Source organism: Oncorhynchus clarkii, chromosome 8 (genome assembly GCF_045791955.1).
Source record: "Oncorhynchus clarkii lewisi isolate Uvic-CL-2024 chromosome 8, UVic_Ocla_1.0, whole genome shotgun sequence".
NCBI classification, from domain to species: domain Eukaryota; kingdom Metazoa; phylum Chordata; class Actinopteri; order Salmoniformes; family Salmonidae; genus Oncorhynchus; species Oncorhynchus clarkii.
This window is the reverse complement of record NC_092154.1, coordinates 19,611,058-19,632,147: the sequence shown is the minus strand read 5'-3', so window position 1 is coordinate 19,632,147 and position 21,090 is coordinate 19,611,058. Positions and strand designations below refer to the sequence as shown.

Below are 21,090 nucleotides of genomic sequence, written 5' to 3'. Positions count from 1 at the left end.
AAAACTCTATACTCTGCAAGGGGCTTCCTAAGACTAACCCAGATAGCCCTAACCTACAGTCTTGACTGAAGCATAACCCAGACAGCCCTAACCTACAGTCTTGACTGAAGCATAACCCAGACAGCCCTAACCTACAGTCTTGACTGAAGCATAACCCAGACAGCCCTAACCTACAGTCCTGACTGAAGCATAACCCAGACAGCCCTAACCTACAGTCCTGACTGAAGCATAACCCAGACAGCCCTAACCTACAGTCCTGACTGAAGCATAACCCAGACAGCCCTAACCTACAGTCCTGACTGAAGCATAAGACAGACAGCCCTAACCTACAGTCCTGACTGAAGCATAACCCAGACAGCCCTAACCTACAGTCCTGACTGATGCATAACCCAGACAGCCCTAACCTACAGTCCTGACTGATGCATAACCCAGACAGCCCTAACCTACAGTCCTGACTGAAGCATAACCCAGACAGCCCTAACCTACAGTCCTGACTGAAGCATAACCCAGACAGCCCTAACCTACAGTCCTGACTGAAGCATAACCCAGACAGCCCTAACCTACAGTCCTGACTGAAGCATAACCCAGACAGCCCTTACACTGAAGCATAAAACACCTTAAGACAGCAGAGCAGACAGAGACAGCAGAGCAGACAGAAGAGCAGACAGAGACAGTGACAGCAGACAGCAGAGCAGACAGTGACAGCAGAGCAGACACAGCAGAGCAGACAGTGACAGAGACAGCAGAGCAGACAGTGACAGCAGAGCAGACCGTGACAGCAGACCGTGACAGCAGACCAGACAGTGACAGCAGACCGTGACAGCAGAGCAGACAGTGACAGAGACAGAAGAGCAGACAGTGACAGAGACAGACAGCAGAGCAGACAGAGACAGCAGAGCAGACAGACAGCAGAGCAGACAGACAGCAGAGCAGACAGACAGCAGAGCAGACAGAGACAGCAGAGCAGACAGAGACAGCAGAGCAGACAGAGACAGCAGAGCAGACAGAGACAGCAGAGCAGACAGAGACAGCAGAGCAGACAGAGACAGCAGAGCAAACAGAAGAGCAGGCAGAGACAGTGACAGCAGACAGTGAGAGCAGAGCAGACCGTGACAGCAGAGCAGACAGTGACAGCAGAGCAGACAGAGACAGCAGAGCAGACCGTGAAAGCAGAGCAGACCGAGACAGCAGAGCAGACCGAGACAGCAGAGCAGACCGAGACAGCAGAGCAGGCAGAGACAGTGACAGCAGACAGTGAGAGCAGAGCAGACCGTGACAGCAGAGCAGACAGTGACAGCAGAGCAGACAGAGACAGCAGAGCAGACCGTGAAAGCAGAGCAGACCGAGACAGCAGAGCAGACCGAGACAGCAGAGCAGACCGAGACAGCAGAGCAGACCGAGACAGCAGAGCAGACAGAGACAGCAGAGCAGACAGAGACAGCAGAGCAGACAGAGACAGCAGAGCAGACAGAGACAGCAGAGCAGACAGAGACAGCAGAGCAAACAGAAGAGCAGACAGAGACAGTGACAGCAGACAGCAGAGCAGACAGAGACAGCAGAGCAGACAGTGACAGCAGAGCAGACAGTGACAGCAGAGCAGACCGAGACAGCAGAGCAGACCGAGACAGCAGAGCAGACCGAGACAGCAGAGCAGACCGAGACAGCAGAGCAGACCGAGACAGCAGAGCAGACCGAGACAGCAGAGCAGACCGAGACAGCAGAGCAGACAGAGACAGCAGAGCAGACAGAGACAGCAGAGCAGACAGCAACAGCAGAGCAGACAGCGACAGAGACAGAAGAGCAGACAGTGACAGAGACAGACAGCAGAGCAGACAGTGACAGCAGACAGTGACAGCAGAGCAGACCGAGACAGCAGAGCAGACCGAGACAGCAGAGCAGACCGAGACAGTGACAGCAGACAGCAGAGCAGACAGTGACAGCAGAGCAGACAGTGACAGCAGAGCAGACAGTGACAGCAGAGCAGACAGAGACAGCAGAGCAGACAGAGACAGCAGGGCAGACAGAGACAGCAGGGCAGACAGAGACAGCAGGGCAGACAGAGACAGCAGAGCAGACCGAGGGGGCAGAGCAGACAGAGACAGCAGAGCAAACAGAAGAGCAGACAGAGACAGTGACAGCAGACAGCAGAGCAGACAGAGACAGCAGAGCAGACAGTGACAGCAGAGCAGACAGTGACAGCAGAGCAGACCGAGACAGCAGAGCAGACCGAGACAGCAGAGCAGACCGAGACAGCAGAGCAGACCGAGACAGCAGAGCAGACAGAGACAGCAGAGCAGACAGAGACAGCAGAGCAGACAGCAACAGCAGAGCAGACAGCGACAGAGACAGAAGAGCAGACAGTGACAGAGACAGACAGCAGAGCAGACAGTGACAGCAGACAGTGACAGCAGAGCAGACCGAGACAGCAGAGCAGACCGAGACAGCAGAGCAGACCGAGACAGTGACAGCAGACAGCAGACCAGACAGTGACAGCAGAGCAGACAGAGACAGCAGAGCAGACAGAGACAGCAGAGCAGACAGAGACAGCAGAGCAGACAGAGACAGCAGGGCAGACAGAGACAGCAGGGCAGACAGAGACAGCAGGGCAGACAGAGACAGCAGGGCAGACAGAAGAGCAGAGAGAGACAGTGACAGCAGACAGCAGAGCAGACAGTGACAGCAGAGCAGACAGTGACAGCAGAGCAGACAGTGACAGCAGAGCAGACCGTGACAGCAGATCAGACCGTGACAGCAGATCAGACCGAGACAGCAGAAGAGCAGACCGAGACAGCAGAGCAGACCGAGACAGCAGAGCAGGGGGAGCTGCCAAAGGGTGTGGTAGGGTGCTATTCATTAGCCTCCCTCTGCCACCAGTCTTCCCCATACCCCCTACTCCTCACACCACCTCCATCACACACGCACACAAAAACTGCAATTTGGCCATAGCGATAATACACCCACATCCATTCAATCCCCCATCCTTCAAAGTGCATATGCAAGTGGGTTATTTTCTGTTGCTAGAACACATAACAAAGGCATGAGAGGAGGCCTGTTTCTTTATGGACACCAGAGGAGAGCTCTCTCTCATTCCATATTCCCTTTGGCAGAGTAGTACACTGCTGCAGCTGCCTGGTCTGCTCTCTCCCCTGTTCTGTGTTCCACTGTTGGCCACGTCTCCAGATCTGACTCAGACGAACACAGAAACATCTCCAGTCCTGTCTGAAATTACAGTGGTAGAAGCAGCATGTCCAGGAAAGGCTGTTCACTCACTAACCACTCTGTTCTGTAACTCGTTCCTTCCTGAACAACTCCTCTACTGTGGATTAACCAGGCTTATTTCACCGCTGACTGAATCCACATCTGATCCTGAACACAAGTGTCTTCAGCCGTGTGTCTCCAGGCCTCCAATATAAAGTAGCATGAGAGGCTGATCGCAAGGAAATGCTTTCATTCCCTTCCACCCCCAGTGAGTCACAGGTTCCATTGTGTCATAGCTAGGAGCCTTCCTGGCTGAGGTAACTATGCTGGTGGAGATCGTGGTGGTCCCAGGGCAAATCCTGGAGCAGACAACAGAGTCCACCCAGTGACTGTGTGGTCTTAGCTGGGCGTCCCCTCCCCTTCTCCACAGCCAAGGCCTGTCCTGGCAGAACGCCTGACTCTTGAGCACAGACTGGAGCAAACAAACCAGAATCTGAAACGTGAAATCACCAGGGTTCTCCCTAAAGAATGTAAAATGGTCGCTGCGCCACCTTGTAAAATGTTTATTTTTCATACTAGGTGACTTTTTGTTCTACACTGCTGGAAATGTCAGTTACGGGAGGTCAACCCCCCCATATAACTCCCAGTCATTCCTATGTACAGTACTCCCAGACAGTCCTTACAATACAGTCCTGAGGTAAACAGACAACACCCCAAAACTCTATACTCTGCAAGGGGCTTCCTAAGACTAACCCAGATAGCCCTAACCTACAGTCTTGACTGAAGCATAACCCAGACAGCCCTAACCTACAGTCTTGACTGAAGCATAACCCAGACAGCCCTAACCTACAGTCTTGACTGAAGCATAACCCAGACAGCCCTAACCTACAGTCCTGACTGAAGCATAACCCAGACAGCCCTAACCTACAGTCCTGACTGAAGCATAACCCAGACAGCCCTAACCTACAGTCCTGACTGAAGCATAACCCAGACAGCCCTAACCTACAGTCCTGACTGAAGCATAAGACAGACAGCCCTAACCTACAGTCCTGACTGAAGCATAACCCAGACAGCCCTAACCTACAGTCCTGACTGATGCATAACCCAGACAGCCCTAACCTACAGTCCTGACTGATGCATAACCCAGACAGCCCTAACCTACAGTCCTGACTGAAGCATAACCCAGACAGCCCTAACCTACAGTCCTGACTGAAGCATAACCCAGACAGCCCTAACCTACAGTCCTGACTGAAGCATAACCCAGACAGCCCTAACCTACAGTCCTGACTGAAGCATAACCCAGACAGCCCTTACACTGAAGCATAAAACACCTTAAAAAAAAAGTGTTTGTGAAGCTCCAGACTGGACCAAGCGGTCTCCTGCTGGGTTCACTAAAGAAATCCCTGGCACTTCAGTGTGGTGAGGAACAAACAGACCAGATTGTCCTGCGAACGAGTGCCAGATATTTGAGCAGGCAGGAGACTCAACAGATGGTCTGGCAGCCACATAACCTCAACCAACCCACAGCACAAAAAAAATAGCAGAATACAAAAGCATCATTGTTGTTTTTTTGTATGTTTTCTCTTTGTCTTTCTGAATGACGACTAAGCACTACGTCACATGAACACATCCTTCTCCAGGGCTCATGGGTATAGGCCTATGTTGTGAGAATCCATCCCAGCTGAAGGTGTAATGTGGGCGGCTGGGCGGGCAGGCTGCAGTGGCCCCCCTCTGCTCACATCCATCTCCGGTGTGGGATATGAGTGGCAATGACAGGCCCCAGTTCATTCATCCAGTGACGGTGTGTGGCGGCACTAACGATTCCGGGACGGCTGATTAACGGCACGGCTGGGCCTCCATTCCCTCTGGAGTGTCACAGCAGGGGCACACACACACACAGGCACGACCCCCCCGGGGGGACAGAATAAGGACGAGCAGGAAGGGAATACTATGCCTGGGAAGAAGCAAGGTCCTAGGTCTATAGGCTGGAACACTGTATTACTGTAGCAACAGGCCTGTATGGCTGCTTATTTATCCAGGGTCAGCGCTGCACAGCTGCACAGTGTCTAGGTGTGTGTGCATGTGATATGTGTGTGTGTGTGTGTGTGTGTGCATGTGATATGTGTGTGTGTGTGTGTGTGTGTGTATATGTGTGTGTGAGAGGAGCATGTTTGAGTACCGCGTGTGCGCGTGTGTATCTGCCAGACCTGCACGATTAGTGCGACGGCAGCCTGTCGATCGATGCCCTGCCAGTTCTAGCTGTGCTCACACCAACAGACACACAAACATGCTACATCAATCAAAGTCTGCATGTCCAACCACCTCAACAAGCAACAGCGAGACTAGGCTCTGGTTTCAATGAGACTCTTATGGCATAAAGAAACTACGTCACTGTCTATGTCACTACTTTATCCGCTTGACTAAAACACTAACTAGTAGCTAGCAAGATGGAGCTCACAGAGGTTATTCTTAATGAGTGTGTTTCACAAGCGGCAAGTTTGCATCAACTGCCTTCACTAAAACCACTGCAACGGTTTTGTCTGTAAACTTGAATCGGACCGTTCTGACATGTCCGCCTCGTGATTTGTTGGGAGAGTTGTCTGAAGAGGACCCACCCCAAATTGCATTTTATCGAAGTTGCCAAAAGAGTCCATCATTGAAACCAGATCCTAGTCACTGTTTCGGGTTGAGTTTTCCAGACTAACATTCCATGGAGAGTGCAGCAATGTGGCAGAGCAAGCAGTAGCTGTGCGATGGTTCGATGGGTAGAGGAGAAGAGACAGACAATGACAGAGGGGATCCAGTCCAGCCCGCTTATCACTGCAGTGGGTGACCCTCACAGTGACACACATGCCAGTCCACAGAACCCCAGTCCTCCTAGGACCAAAAGACTGAGCAGAACCCCGGTCCTCCTAGGACCAACATACTGAACTGAACCCCGGTCCTCCTAGGACCAACACTGAATCACAGTCCTCCTAGGACCAAAAGACTGAGCAGAACCCCGGTCCTCCTAGGACCAACAGACTGAACTAGAGGTTGACCGATTAATGGGAATGGCCGATTAATTAGGGCCGCTTTCAAGTTTTTTCATAACAATTGGATATCGGTATTTTTGGGCGCCGATTTGCCGTTTTTTTTTTTTTACACCTTTATTTAATCTTTATTTAACTAGGCAAGTCACTTAAGAACACATTGTTATTTTCAATGACGGCCTAGGAACGGTGGGTTAACTGCCTCGTTCAGGGGCAGAAAGACAGATTTTCACCTTAGCTCGGGGGATCTAATCTTGCAACCTTACAGTGAACTAGTCCAACGCAATAACGACCTGCCTCTCTCTCGTTGCACTCCACAAGGAGACTGCCTGTTACGCAAATGCAGTAAGCCAAGGTAAGTTGCTAGCTAGCATTAAACTTATCTTATAAAAAACAATCAATCATAATCACTAGTTAACTACACATGGTTGATGATATTACTAGATGTTATCTAGCGTGTCCTGTGTTGCATATCTAGCGTGTCCTGTGTTGCATATCTAGCGTGTCCTGTGTTGCATATCTAGCGTGTCCTGTGTTGCATATCTAGCGTGTCCTGTGTTGCATATCTAGCGTGTCCTGTGTTGCATATCTAGCGTGTCCTGTGTTGCATATCTAGCGTGTCCTGTGTTGCATATATGACTGAGCATACAAGTATTTGACTGAGCGGTGGAAGGCAGAAGCAGGCGCGTAAACATTCATTCAAACAGCACTCTCGTGCGTTTTGCCAGCAGCTCTTCGTTGTGCGTCAGGCATTGCGCTGTTTATGACTTCAAACCTATCAACTCCCGAGATGAGGCTGGTGTGACCGAAGTGAAATGGCTGGCTAGTTAGAGGGCGCTAAAAGTGTTTCAAACTTCACTCACTCTGAGCCTTGGGGTGGCTGTTTCCCTTGCTCTGCATGGGTAACACTTCGATGTGGTGGCTGTTGTGTTGCTGGTTCGAGCCCAGGGAGGAGCGAGGAGAGGGACGGAAGCTATACTGTTACACTGGCAATACTAAAGTGCCTATAAGAACATCCAATAGTCAAAGGTTAATGAAATACAAATGGTATTTAGAGGGAAATAGAGGGAAAATAGTCCTATAATAACTACAAACTAAAACTTCTTATTTTAAATTGGCCGATTAATCGCCATCGGCTTTTTTGGTCCTCCAATAATCGGTATCGGCATTGAAAAATCATAATCGGTCGACCTCTAGACTGAACAGAACTACAGTCCTCCTAGGACAAAGAGACTGAACCAGGCTATTGTTTCAGTGGTTTGGCCGTGCCGCCTTCTCTTTTTCTCTGTTATTGTGTGGTCCAGTCCTCTCACCTACAGTATGTTTATATGTGGCCCAAGCACTAATACCAGTGTCCCTTAGAGCCCTCCTCCCTGCCTCTTGTTACAGTAGGAGGAAGTATAATTAGCAGGGTGAAGCTGAAGTTCCCGACTGACCAGGGCTGCTTTCTTCCCACATCGTTCAGACACAAAGCCACGTCTGTTTGACCAGAGACCCGAGCAGTCCACTTAACAATGAGGATCATCAGAGAGCAGCACAGCCGAGCAGGAGGCCTGGACACAATCCACTGGAGACATGACGGCAACTAGAGGAAGTCTCTACATAGCAGGAGAGGAGGAGAACAGGAGGTATAGTGGGTGGAGAAAGGGAGGAAAGGCAGGAGTTGTCGGAGGAGAAAAGGCAGGTCGTGGTGGAAGGGGGAAGGAGGACGCCAAGCAGGAGGTAGAGGAGTTGGTGAAGACGGAAAGGAAGAAGGTGCTTTAACTCAATAAGAGCATAATGGAAGCAGGGCCCCTAAGCACAGAGCTCTACCACATCACTGAATGGTCACACACCCCACACAGACCTGGGACCTCTTAGGACCTTGAATAGTAAACACTTAATGCAGTGAAGTGCATTATGCTACTATGTCAACACTGAGCCAGACCTGTCCAGTCAGGTCCCAGGCACTAATTTCGCTCCGAGTCTTCACTAATGTTTGCCACTGTGTTGGCACTCAGGTATGTGATTGGCTCAGGGTGATGAGGGAAGGGTATCAGGGTGAGAGGGGAATGAACTTGACAGGGTCAGAGAGGGCAGAGGCCAGGGAGGGCAGCTTCTGTCCCACACACATCACTGAACAAGTCACATTTTGACTGGGGTCATGTCCCCTAAACAGGACACAGCAAGGAACACAGTGTGACATGGCACCTGCAGGGACAGGTCACCTCTGACACAGAAAAAAGGGATGAGAGAAAGGAGAGTGCTCTGGGTAAAAGTGAGAGAAAAATAGTGAAAAAATTATGAATTGAAAGAAATTGGATCTGCAGGAAGTGTAGGTAGAGGAGAACAAAGGAACAGAAGAGAGTGAGCGTGGGGAGAGGGAGAGCACAGAGTGGAAAAGTGGGCGAGAGAGAGCCACAAGACTGTGACCAGCGGGTGGGGAATCCTCAGTGTCTGCTGTTCCCAGTCTGACAGCACCGTGTAGACTAGCATTGAAAACACACAGACACACACAGTGGAGGTACAATCATGCAGTATGCATGGCCACGACACTGTACTGCAGGTGAAAAGGAACACAGTATACTGTAAGAAAAAGCCAGCCGACAGGGACACAGGAGGCTGCACAGAATCAACTTCCTTTCACAGTAGTACAGTAGTACGCTTCTGCACAAACAGGCAGTCAAATATTCCAATCCAGTCAATTACGGACAGAGTCACAGTTAGTGTTTGGATTGGAGATGTAAATATTAATTTACTCAGAAATTGCCAAGCAGTCTTGACTGGAGTGACTGTGAAACACTAAATAAATGAGAAATAGATAAGCTTGTTTGACAACAGTCCACAGAACAAAAGGGAGATGGATGATTCTGAATCTTAATTTGAACTGAAATATGAAATGATATACACTGCTCAAAAAAATAAAGGGAACACTTAAACACAATGTAACTCCAAGTCAATCACACTTCTGTGAAATCAAACTGTCCACTTAGGAAGCAACACTGACAATACATTTCACATGCTGTTGTGCAAATGGAATAGACAACAGGTGGAAATTATAGGCAATTAGCAAGACACCCCCAATAAAGGAGTGGTTCTGCAGGTTGCAACCACAGACCACTTCTCAGTTCCTATGCTTCCTGGCTGATGTTTTGGTCACTTTTGAATGCTGACGGTGTTTTCACTCTAGTGGTAGCATGAGACGGAGTCTACAACCCACACAAGTGGCTCAGGTAGTGCAGCTCATCCAGGATGGCACATCAATGCGAGCTGTGGCAAGAAGGTTTGCTGTGTCTGTCAGCGTAGTGTCCAGAGCATGGAGGCACTACCAGGAGACAGGCCAGTACATCAGGAGACGTGGAGGAGGCCGTAGGAGGGCAACAACCCAGCAGCAGGACCGCTACCTCCGCCTTTGTGCAAGGAGGAGCACTGCAGGAGCCCTGCAAAATGACCTCCAGCAGGCCACAAATGTGCATGTGTCTGCTCAAACGGTCAGAAACAGACTCCATGAGGGTGGTATGAGGGCCCAACGTCCACAGGTGGGGGTTGTGCTTACAGCCCAACACCGTGCAGGACGTTTGGAATTTGCCAGAGAACACCAAGATTGGCAAATTCGCCACTGGTGCCCTGTGCTCTTCACAGATGAAAGCAGGTTCACACTGAGCACGTGACAGACGTGACAGAGTCTGGAGACGTTGTGGAGAACGTTCTGCTGCCTGCAAACCATGACCGGTTTGGCGGTGGGTCAGTCATGGTGTGGGGTGGCATTTCTTTGGGGGGGGGGGCCGCACAGCGCTCCATGTGCTCGCCAGAGGTAGCCTGACTGCCATTAGGTACCGAGATGAGATCCTCAGACCCCTTGTGAGACCATATGCTGGTACGGTTGGCCCTGGGTTCCTCCTAATGCAAGACAACAGTGAAGTCTTGTATCTCGCTCATCACAATATCTGTGGTGCTGCTCGTGGCAACGTCATTTTGCGGAGTCCACCTTTACAATGAAAGAGAGACGGAATAAAATCATGCTGTTGTGTCTCCAGCGTAAAGTGCTAGCTAGACCAAGTGTGATTTAGAAAAATAGCATATTTCCATCAGAATCATTAGGCATAGGCCTTCTCCCCAAACAGATGTAGTGGCCGTAATTCATCCCCACGCAAAGTTCGATGTGGAATTGTTCTTTCATTTTGAAAATTCCAAAGAAAAGGCTAAATAAACTAAGTTAAACATCTGCATATCAAAAAGACAGATTTTGGTTTGTAACCCTGAAAGACTGTCTTTCAACTCACCAAATTGAGCCCTGTTTCAAATGATCACTCTTCGAGAACAGTTTGAGCTGTTCTGTGAAGGGAGTAGTACACAGCGTTGTACGAGATCTTCAGTTTCTTGGCAATTTCTTGCATGGAATTGCCTTAATTTCTCAGAACAATAATAGATTGATGAGTTTCTGAAGAAAGTTGGTTTCTGGACATTTTGAGCCTGTAATCGAATTCACAAATGCTGATGCTTCAGATACTAAACTGGTCTAATGGCCAGTTTTATTTCTCCTTTAAATCAGGACAACAGTTTTCAGCTGTGCTAACAATTTCAAAAGGCTTTTCTAATGATCAGTTAGCTAATCCAAGTGTATCATTTTAAAGGCTAACACAACGTGCCATTGGAAAACAGGAGTGATGGTTGCTGATAATGGGCCTCTGTGCACCTATGTAGAGATTCCACTAAAAATAAAATAGAGATGTGTGTGTGTGTGTGTGTGTGTGTGTGTGTGTATATATATAAAAATCTGCCGTTTCCAACTACAATAGTAATTTACAACATTAACAATCCATACATTGTATTTCTGATCAATTTGATGTTATTTTAAATGGACAAAAGCTTTTCTTTCAAAAACAAGGACATTTCTAAGTGACCCCAAACTTTTGAACGGTAGTGTATATGTATACGGGGCATTATGATTTGTTATCTGTAATGGTTATAATAAATGAGGTATTGTTGTGCACTGCTGGCATTGTCCTATAGATAAATGTGCACATATTTTTTCCAGCCTTGTTCCAAAAAATATTTTTTTCCCCCCTTTGAGTACTCAAGAAGAAAATGATGCGAGTACTCAAACAGTCGACAGCAGCCATGGAAATCCAATCGGAGGACTCTGGATGGAGCCCGGCAGGCAGAACCTAAGAGTTCTGGTTTCCACAACCTCGGTTGTTTAATACTCCAGGAAAGCAGTGACTGCGTCCAAATGGCCTGATCAAGACAAAAGGAGATGTTCCCTTAACAGGCCTGATCAAGACAAAAGGAGATGTTCCCCTAACAGGTCTGATCAAGACAAAAGGAGATGTTCCCTTAACAGGCCTGATCAAGACAAAAGGAGATGTTCCCCTAACAGGTCTGATCAAGACAAAAGGAGATGTTCCCCTAACAGGCCTGATCAAGACAAAAGGAGATGTTCCCCTAACAGGCCTGATCAAGACAAAAGGAGATGTTCCCCTAACAGGCCTGATCAAGACAAAAGGAGATGTTCCCCTAACAGGCCTGATCAAGACAAAAGGAGATGTTCCCTTAACAGGCCTGATCAAGACAAAAGGAGATGTTCCCCTAACAGGCCTGATCAAGACAAAAGGAGATGTTCCCCTTTCCGTCAAAATGTGATATTCATGGCATGTCTCCCAGCCATACATCACACGGCTTAGGGGAGGCACGATTGGTGCATTAGACGAGTGAGAGACACGTTCAGTCTCCCCCTCTCAAAACACACACAGAGCAAAGACAAGCCAAATTGCAGCTGAAGTATTGCTGTGAGGGAAAATAAAGTAGCTAACACAAAGGGGAAATGGGGAACGGCTTAAGACATTTCCCTTCAAGAAAAAAACCCAGATGCTTCCAAAATGGGACAGGCAGCAGAAGACTAGTATGTTCTGGTCGACCCCAGAGTCTGTGTTTTAAGTAGGACCCCTCACTGTTCTCCTCCAGCACTGACACAACAGCAGCAAGCTTGGCTGCATTTAAAAAACAAGCTGGGCTATTTTTAGAGCCAGCTAGAATTCCCCCTTTTTGAATAAGCCTGCTTTCATACACACTGTGCACAGTGGAACTGTCGAATAAATGCATCAAAACATTCCGTTTGGTCTTCAGAAGCAGACAGGCGCAGGTTCTTACAAGGGGGAGTGTAGAACGGAGTGTTCAAAACCCAGGGCTTTCCTGTCATAGTTAGAGCTTAAAAACAGAACTGTAGGCCTACTCTTCTTTCCCCAGAAGTAAAATTCTCACTGTTTTACTTCTAAGGGGGAATGCAGTTATCAAATGTTGATGACCTTTGCAAAGGAAGGAAGCGAAGTGGCCTCCCTTGCAAACAGAAACTCTTGGCCAAAACCCTCCCTTCCGCTAATTTCACCCATGTTTATCATGCTCTAAAAGGAAGTTATGCATTTTTACAATATAGCCAATTTTGACTTTGTTGTTGTGGAATCTAGTGGAAACAGTTCATGATCCACACATGACTTGAAAATCACCTCAGTTTATTAAGCACCGCCTTCGCCCAATCCTGATTCGTCCCAAAAAAAAAAAACAATGACAAAAACCCAGACCAGTGGGTCTGGAACGTTCCAATTGAACGGAAAACGTACTGTACTGAACGGCCAGTTGAAAAACGGGGCGGGGTTGGGTTGTGAGTTGGGGAACGCTGTCAGCATGGCCACTGCCCTTTAAATACGTCACTCGGGGCCTCCCGGGTGGCGCAGTGGTAAAGGGCGCTGTACTGCAGCGCCAGCTGTGCCATCAGAGTCCCTGGGTTCGCGCCCAGGCTCTGTCGTAACCGGCCGCGATCGGGAGGTCCATGGGGCGACGCACAATTGGCCTAGCGTTGTCCGGGTTAGGGAGGGCTTGGTCGGTAGGGATGTCCTTGTCTCATCGCGCACCAGCGACTCCTGTGGCAGGTGTGTATCGGAGGACGCATGACTTTCAACCTTCGTCTCTCCCGAGCCCGTACGGGAGTTGTAGCGATGAGACAAGATAGTAGCTACTACAACAATTGGATACCACGAAATTGGGGAGAAAAGGGGTAAAAAAAAATAAAAATACACATCACTCATTACTTCAAGCCACACCCACCAAACATACCTCAAAGTCTGTTCAAGAACGTACAATAACATTTTGTTGAGTACAAACTGTTCTGCAATGAAGCAAACATTCAAGCAAAACCTCTCGAACTGCTCGTAATCACATAACTCTACATGAGCCTTGACAGATTCTTGCAGTTTCATCTGTCCATGAGAGATTACCCATTAACAGATACCGCCGTCTGCTTTATTAACATCCAGATGTTAAGAAATGATGTGCCTGACAGGTTCAAAACATTCCTTTGTTCCCAGTTCTGGCTCTTTCTGACAAATTCCTTCATTCTTTTAAATAAGTTGTAAAAACAGTGAGAGATGGCCATAGGAACAGAAAGCTGGAAAGTCCTAACACAGCCTGACTTGGCAGGGCCTCTCACACCAGTTATCTACTGTAGGGACAAAGAGCCAGGAGGAGAGGGCAAAAGGTTGGAACCCTCAGCAGCAACCCAAATCTATGTGCCAACACTAGGCTCCCTGGGCCAGAGTGGGACCACACAGTTGATGCCTGTTTTTTTTAGGGACTCCCTCCATTCAAAGAACATAAATCCACTTAGGCTACCATGCCAACACAACCGTTGGCAGGCGGGCAGCACCTCCACTACTGAGCACTCCACATCAAACGAGAAGAACACAGGCGTTCTTTCATACAGTACATCAAAAAGGAAGCATTTCCTGGCCGGTCACTGGCGACCAACGCGAGTCCAGTCCAGCTTCACTCAAGAACTAGCCTAATTGCATGACCTCACTGGCAGGCAGCAGTGACAGGATACTGCTATAGGCCTGGCTGACAACAACAGCCCACTGATATTCCCACATGCCCTAGTACTTCCTTTAAATGTGGTTGGGGATCAGGCGTTTAAAAGTCCCATGGCAGCTATATACCATGTGCTGGATTACTGATAGTAGAGACAGAGGCTTGGCTGTCTGTTTCCTCCATAGAATTAGATTGAATTATAGATAATTATATTTCTATGGTTACTTCCCCTCAGACTGCAAGTATAGCCCGTATGTCAGTCAGTCTGTTACCTCAAACTCCCCTCAGCCTGGAGGTCTGTCTGGGCCCAGTCAGTCAGTGTGATTTGCAGTCAGCAGACAGCAGACGTATTGACCATCAGCAAGCAGTAAAGCCGGCTGGCCACCTCCACCCTGTCTGTGTGTTATTAACACAGCAGCGCTCCTATTGATTAGACCCAGCCAAATCAAACGGTGCCGGAAAGAGCTGCTAACTCAGACAATTGGCCATCCAGCGGTGGTCTCTCAGAAGGTGGGCGACTAACACAGATGAGAGCTGACCGGGTGAATCATCAAGGCATGGTGTGGCTGCTGCTTTTAACAGAACGGATAAACCTAGCAAGGCCATTAGGACTGGTACTCAAAGTAAATGTAATAGATGGTCCATCTCCAGATATTTTGGTAATGAATATTGTGAAGTGGATGCCCATCGTGCAAGTGTGTTGCACCAGCCTAGTGCCAGTACCAAGCCTAGTGCCAGTACCCAGCATAGTGCCAGTACCAAGCCTAGTGCCAGTACCAAGCCTAGTGCCAGTACCAAGCCTAGTGCCAGTACCAAGCCTAGTGCCAGTACCAAGCCTAGTGCCAGTACCAAGCCTAGTGCCAGTACCAAGCCTAGTGCCAGTACCAAGCCTAGTGCCAGTACCAGAGAGAAGAGGTGGCTTGTCTATACACCCCAAATGGCACCCTATTCTCTATATAGGTTCCCTGGTCAAAAAGTAGTGCACTATAAAAGGGAATAGGGTGCCATTTGGGACACAGCTTCCCCAGCCATGGGGGCCAGAGATCATAGGGACAGGTAGATCCTGGCCTCCCTCTGGTGAAGTGACCTTGACATGGCCAATGCAACGCAAATCAACTAGACAGCAAATAATAGTCCTACACACACACACACACCTGTCTGCAGCAAAGTCATAAGGTTTAGTCCAACCCAGCCCACCTTGAGGCGAGCAGACCAGGTAGTGGCTGACTGTCACATTCTATTCCCCCGTGTTAATGAATCTGCCATCCGTCACACAGTTATACGGCCTGCAATTCTGCTGCTTTTATTGTTAGCTGCTAAAGAAAATACACGTGGCCAGCACACCAAGGTTCCATCTCACTCTTCTTCTTTTACCAGATCCACAACATTCAGCCTGGAACCATGCTAAATACATCACCTGGCTGTGTTATATGACTGTAATTCCCCATGTAATCCGTTGGGCAACTGACTGTAAAGGTTAAATATGAGATATGGGCTACGCAGTGAGGCTGTGATAGGTCTCAGTGGGGAGAAAAGACATCTGAGGAAAAGTCTGAAGGGCTTGGTGGGTACAGCACTACAGTAAAAAGACCAGGGTGTCACCTAACTCAACCTGGGCGACAGAAAATGATGGACGGGACAATGACTAGTGCTGCTGCAGCACATTCCTACCCTCGGAGGCGGGTGAGGCGACGCATTCAAATAGCCACCGTAGAACCGGAGGGAGCTATTAAAGCCATCAATCACCCAGGCCCCGGTGCTGCAGCAAGGGCACCTGTGTACTGTACAGAGAAACCTCAGGAGAGAGAAAGAGAGGGGAGGGGGAGCCAGTGACAGAGAGGGCTCAGAAAAACCTCCCATTAGACAGGACAAAGACACACCTCACACAGTTCAGCCGCAGGCCAGACTAAAGAAAGGCCTAAGAGTTCAGCCGCAGGTTTGAGGCTAAAGAGTGCGCACGTAGCCTATAACGCCGCTATGGGTTAACCTATAAAAAAAAGGCACATAGCCTTGGCTACAGTACAGACCAAATGTATAACAGTTCAGCCGCAGGCCAGACTAAAGGTACTCCATTCAGCTTCATGTTGCAGGCTATATGTCTAATTCATGTCTAACTCAGCTATGAGTTAAAGGCTACAGTATAGGCTGCAAGCTGACTGTGACATAGACCTACCTCTCCAGTAACCAGGCTAGAAGCAACAGCAGTAGGTCATCATCACCACCCAGAGAAAGGGGTGGGGCCCATTCAGCTTTAATACAAAGTAATCCTCCAGAGGCCACCTGTGGTATTAAGGCAGTCGCCTGACAAAAACAACCTCCCAGATTTACATTTGATTGATCCCTGTTGCAAGGATGAGGGATATTTGTTCGCTAAGCTCTCAATGCAGCAGACAGTCCATCACTGTGCCCGCTGAACCCTTTGAACCCGGATCTAGCACTCGTGGAATTCCTGGGTTGATGTGAGGCCCCTATGACAGAGGCACAGCACGGAGGCGCTTCTTTACGCCCACATAAAGAAACACAACGAGGTGCCATTAATGTCTCCTATAGATCAAAGGTAAAGGGCCACTGATTGGACCATCTTGACGTACTATGGAGGGAAGGCCCAAAGAGAAGGCATGGATGACAAACAAAGGAACGACAGGCCTTTATTAATGGTTAATGAAACCTGGACATGCGCGTGTGTCTTCACTGGGCTGGGGCCACACTTTAAAGATCCAGAGCCTCAGTTTCTTAACATCACACGCCTCAGGATTATCAGGGGCCAGGGTTCATGCTGCTCTCTGGCTCTGCTGCTCTCTGGCAGCTAGTTTTGTCATCAAAACGAGATAAAGGGAATGGATTCAAGTGAGGGTAAAGGGACTAAGCCCACAAAAGAACCATTAGCCTACAAAACATGAGAAATAAGTAGCTAGTCGTATCATCGTCCAAGTGGTCTAATAAGAATCATAAACCTACTGGGTTACAGCTTCAGAATGCTAAATAATCCAATAAACAGAATAGGGAGGTAAACCATTCAGGAGACAATGACTTTCTGACTAATGAACTGCCAAGTCTTCGAATCCCCCATTATCCTCTTAATGGATCCGGGAGGAATTCCTTTAGACGGCATTAGAGTTTCCCCCATGAGAGGAAAGGGGGAGGAAGGAAGGGCAGGGGGTGTAGAGGGTTGGAGAGAGGTCCTCTGTTTTATCCCACTCTGCGGTTCGCTGCTCGACCTCTCATTCAGGTGAATTTTTCATGCAGGTCTCCCCAGCACACACCCCAACGTGTGCATGCACATAATCAACAGAGAAAAACAAAAACAGAGTGCCTGCCTGGCTTCCTGCCTCTCCCAGGCAGTGAGGAATGCCTGCTGAATCTAGTCTTTCTAGACATCAAGCAGGATCAATGCTGTCAGAGCTCAAAGACTGCAACTCCCAGCAGTGTGGGAGACACTCAGTATTTACCATGCATGGATACTTCAATCAAGTCTGCCACTGCTGCTCATTCACAATCAAGCTGGCTGCTGCTGGCCTATTACATATGCAATGAATTACTGATTACCACTGCACATTGTGCACAACCACTATCATTTGGCCTGAATAAGCAAAGATGGTGTGCATTGGGAAAAACAACTGAAACCATGAAAGAACAACATCTGTCTCTCTAGCATTCCATCATAGAGATATTGGTCCCTCGTGGATGTAGGCAGGCAGCTAGACCGATAGAGGAGCACACCACTAGAACACCACACCACTAGAACACCACGGCTGTAACAGGGCAGGGCCTCAGGGGCTGGCCAATGAAGAGTAACCAGGTTAGGTGAAAACAGAAAATGTGGTGTCCAGTGACAGAGGGAAGACTGGTGTCTCCCTCCCGGCTTCCGTGGGTCAGGAGAGGACACCCTGAGCTGATTAGCCAAGTCTTCCTTTTTAGTCCAGCAACTCCCACAGAATGAGAATGGGTGTAGGTAGAAATGTTAAAGAGACTGCCAACTTATTATAGTTCAAGCCTGACTCATCATGTATACAAGGGACTACAGAATGGACTCTCTTCATGGGTGTCTGTGTGACCCATTTCCCAGATTTTTCAGCAGCCATTCGAAATGGAAAAATAAAAATAAGTTGTGCTTTAAGTCAATGTATTCCAGATGGTGATGCCATTTCACATGGAAAATACAGAGCCAACACAGACTTAGACTTGCCACACAAGCAGCATCAACAGAGTGGAGCTGCTGGAGTTACTGTAAAACAATGCATTCTGCCAAAACTCCAAACATACAAGGCATTTGTTTCTGGATGTTTTGTTATTAACACCCATAGCCTCACAACACCTGGAGGTAACAATGACTCAAGAACATTGCAGACAACTACAAAGCTACAAGATGGTGTGTGAAATGAGGGATGTCTGTGCTTGCCTCCGTGTGACCTCATGTTGACTAATAGTCTGGAGGGTCGAAAACAACATTATTCAACAGATTATGAAACACTCAACATAAATCACTGACAAGGGAATCAGTGGCAACAGCAGTCTACATGGCATTGGTGAACCAAAACCACTGCAACTTGTTACACTATAAAGCTGTGAGGAAACTGGTTAGTGAGGGGGACTGGGACATTGTCTGAGAGATGATATGATAAGTGTGTGATAAGCGGTTAGAGCTGCCGCCTTTACAATGCAGATGTGACCACATGCAAAGGTCTGGGGCTAGCTGACCAAATTAGATTGACACCCTGACCCACAATCCCATTTATTCTCTCAGATGCCAGTCCTACATCAAAGCCTGTTGTGAATATCAACACAGCCTACAGTAAATACAAAAAGAAGGACCAAAAACAGAGTAGGTTATGCTGCTGTGCAGTGAATGAAGGGAATTATTACTGAAAATATTTCCTTGTGTGTGGTCTGCGATTATCATACACAACCAATACTAGAAAGCAAAGCAGGTGGCATGCCCGTCCTCCATAGTCGGCTTGAAATCAACCACAGTAAGTGCTGCAGCCAGTGGATTAGAACAGGGATGGGCATGCGGCCCAGGGCCCCCTTTTTGTAGGGCTGCAGGTCAATTTCCAAAGACAGTTTCTTTCTTATGTCAGTCACTGACAGTCAATTAATTAGCCCATGTCAGCTAACATTCTTTAGATTGGTAAATTAGTCTAGCAGCCTGCTACCTAAACATGAAGCAACCATGGTTGAATTACTGTATTAAGGCATTCACCTGACAAAAACAACCTCCCAGATTTACATTTGATTGATCCCTGTTGCATCCATTGATTTTCTTAGTCACCCTCACTCAGATATCATGTATAAATTCCACCCCGTGGAAAATGTGTAGATTTGCAGCAAGCTCTTAAAAACTGCACTATTTTCTCTAGAAGGAATGCAGCTTGGCAAAATAGACTTTTCGTCGCAGGGTCAGAATTTATGCAGCAGGTTAAGATAATTAGTTTACGGTTGGGAAAAGGTTTAGCTAAAATACAACAAAAAAAATCTACTTTTGGCGTCAACTTGCCAAAAGCTGTATCCCATCTAGACATGACTACTGCAGCCAGTTAAATCAGTCACACCTCCATTGTGGCAACTTTGTCATGCTGTGATTCCAACGTTGCTGTGGCACCACTCCACAGGTTGTTGGGAACAGAAAAGAGACTGCATAATATATTTTATTAACGGTATAGTAAAGTGGGTTATGTGCCGAATGCTGATGTAGGTCTGTCCACCGCCCTGTGGAGCTCGAGATAGAAAACAAAGCAGCCATGTATCGCGCGCATGCTGCAAACAGCTGCGGGTGGTGCATGGTTTATTACGATGTGTCACCTCACTAAACATCTTTCATGTGGCAGCGTCCGTCTCCTTATTACAACTAATTTCATATGTTTGAATAGGGTTGGTTTTGTGATGTTGCAAATGTGTTACATCCGTGCACCGCGTGGCGGTACTGTACCATGCTGCAAATGACCAGTCGTTGATTAAAAACCATATGAACATACCTATTGGAGTTGCCCCGAAAATCCGAACCACTGGTACTTTCTTCACGTCACTTTCTCTGAATTCGTTATAAATGACGTCCAAATCTTTGAGAGGACTTGTAAGGTAGTAGTCAGCGGTGACGATACGGACCGCAAACATGACTGCTGTGCTAGATCCAATGAACTATGCGGAGCGCGCATGGGGCACACACTGTGGCATCATCTAGAACCAGGAGGAGAATAAACTGTTTGGCACAATGTAACAACCGACGAATGATCCAAACAATCCTTTTTAGTTACACATAGCAATAAACCAAAGAGTTTTTATCGAGACGGAGCTGCCCCATTTTCCAGCTAGCTTGCAAGCTAAGAACTATGGTGAGTAATCCGAGTTGCAGCTTTTGAGACCACGCTGTAGCTAATGGAGGTGCCCCGTGAATCAGTTACTATTGACATAGTTACTACACTCGTCTCAGAATTTAAAATGCTGAAACTAGTAGCCGCTATCCACGAGACGTGCCATAGCTATCTAACAAACTAGCTCGCCAGCTAAACATAAACCACTTTGTTCCCACTCGCGGAGTCCAGGTGCTACGGCATATCCATTCTGAAAAACTGGGAATCGTTGAGTTACTCTCCTGCTGAGGCAGATGTTAGTGCAAGTATTTAGCTTTGCTTGCAAATACAATTCTATGTGGCTTCCAATGTGGCACAGCGGACAAGGTTTTACTCTCCTCTGTAATATGATCACAACACTCTTCACTAAACCCAAGCAACGCCAGTCCTCCCCTAGTGTTTGCATCTACTGATAGCTACTGCCGCATTTCCAACAACACCGGCCAGTCAGAAGAGTCAAGATCCAGTCCCAAATTGTGTTCGTAGAACCACCGCGTTTTCCATTGGTCCATTTACAAGCGAGCATGTGAAAGTGAGCTTTTTAATTGGTTGAAAAATCTTTGGGCGAGACATGGGTATGACAGGCCAAATCCTATTATTCCTAAAAAATATTATATTAAAGCGTCAACTTTTTTTGGGACATTTTGTGAATATTAACTGTGAACACAATGCAA

General features: G+C 47.9%; 1 protein-coding gene across 1 annotated transcript in view; it reads right to left on the bottom strand.

The window, feature by feature from the left end:
* Nucleotides 1-20,827, bottom strand: part of LOC139415069 (DNA polymerase zeta catalytic subunit-like) — a 104,249-nt gene extending 83,422 nt beyond the window's left edge. Inside the window, exon 1 of the mRNA XM_071162835.1 lies at nucleotides 20,042-20,827. Within this exon, the coding sequence (XP_071018936.1) occupies nucleotides 20,042-20,180 (139 nt within the window). The 5' untranslated portion in view covers nucleotides 20,181-20,827. The remainder of the gene's footprint in view (nucleotides 1-20,041) is intronic.
* Between the last annotated feature and the right edge of the window lie 263 nt (nucleotides 20,828-21,090).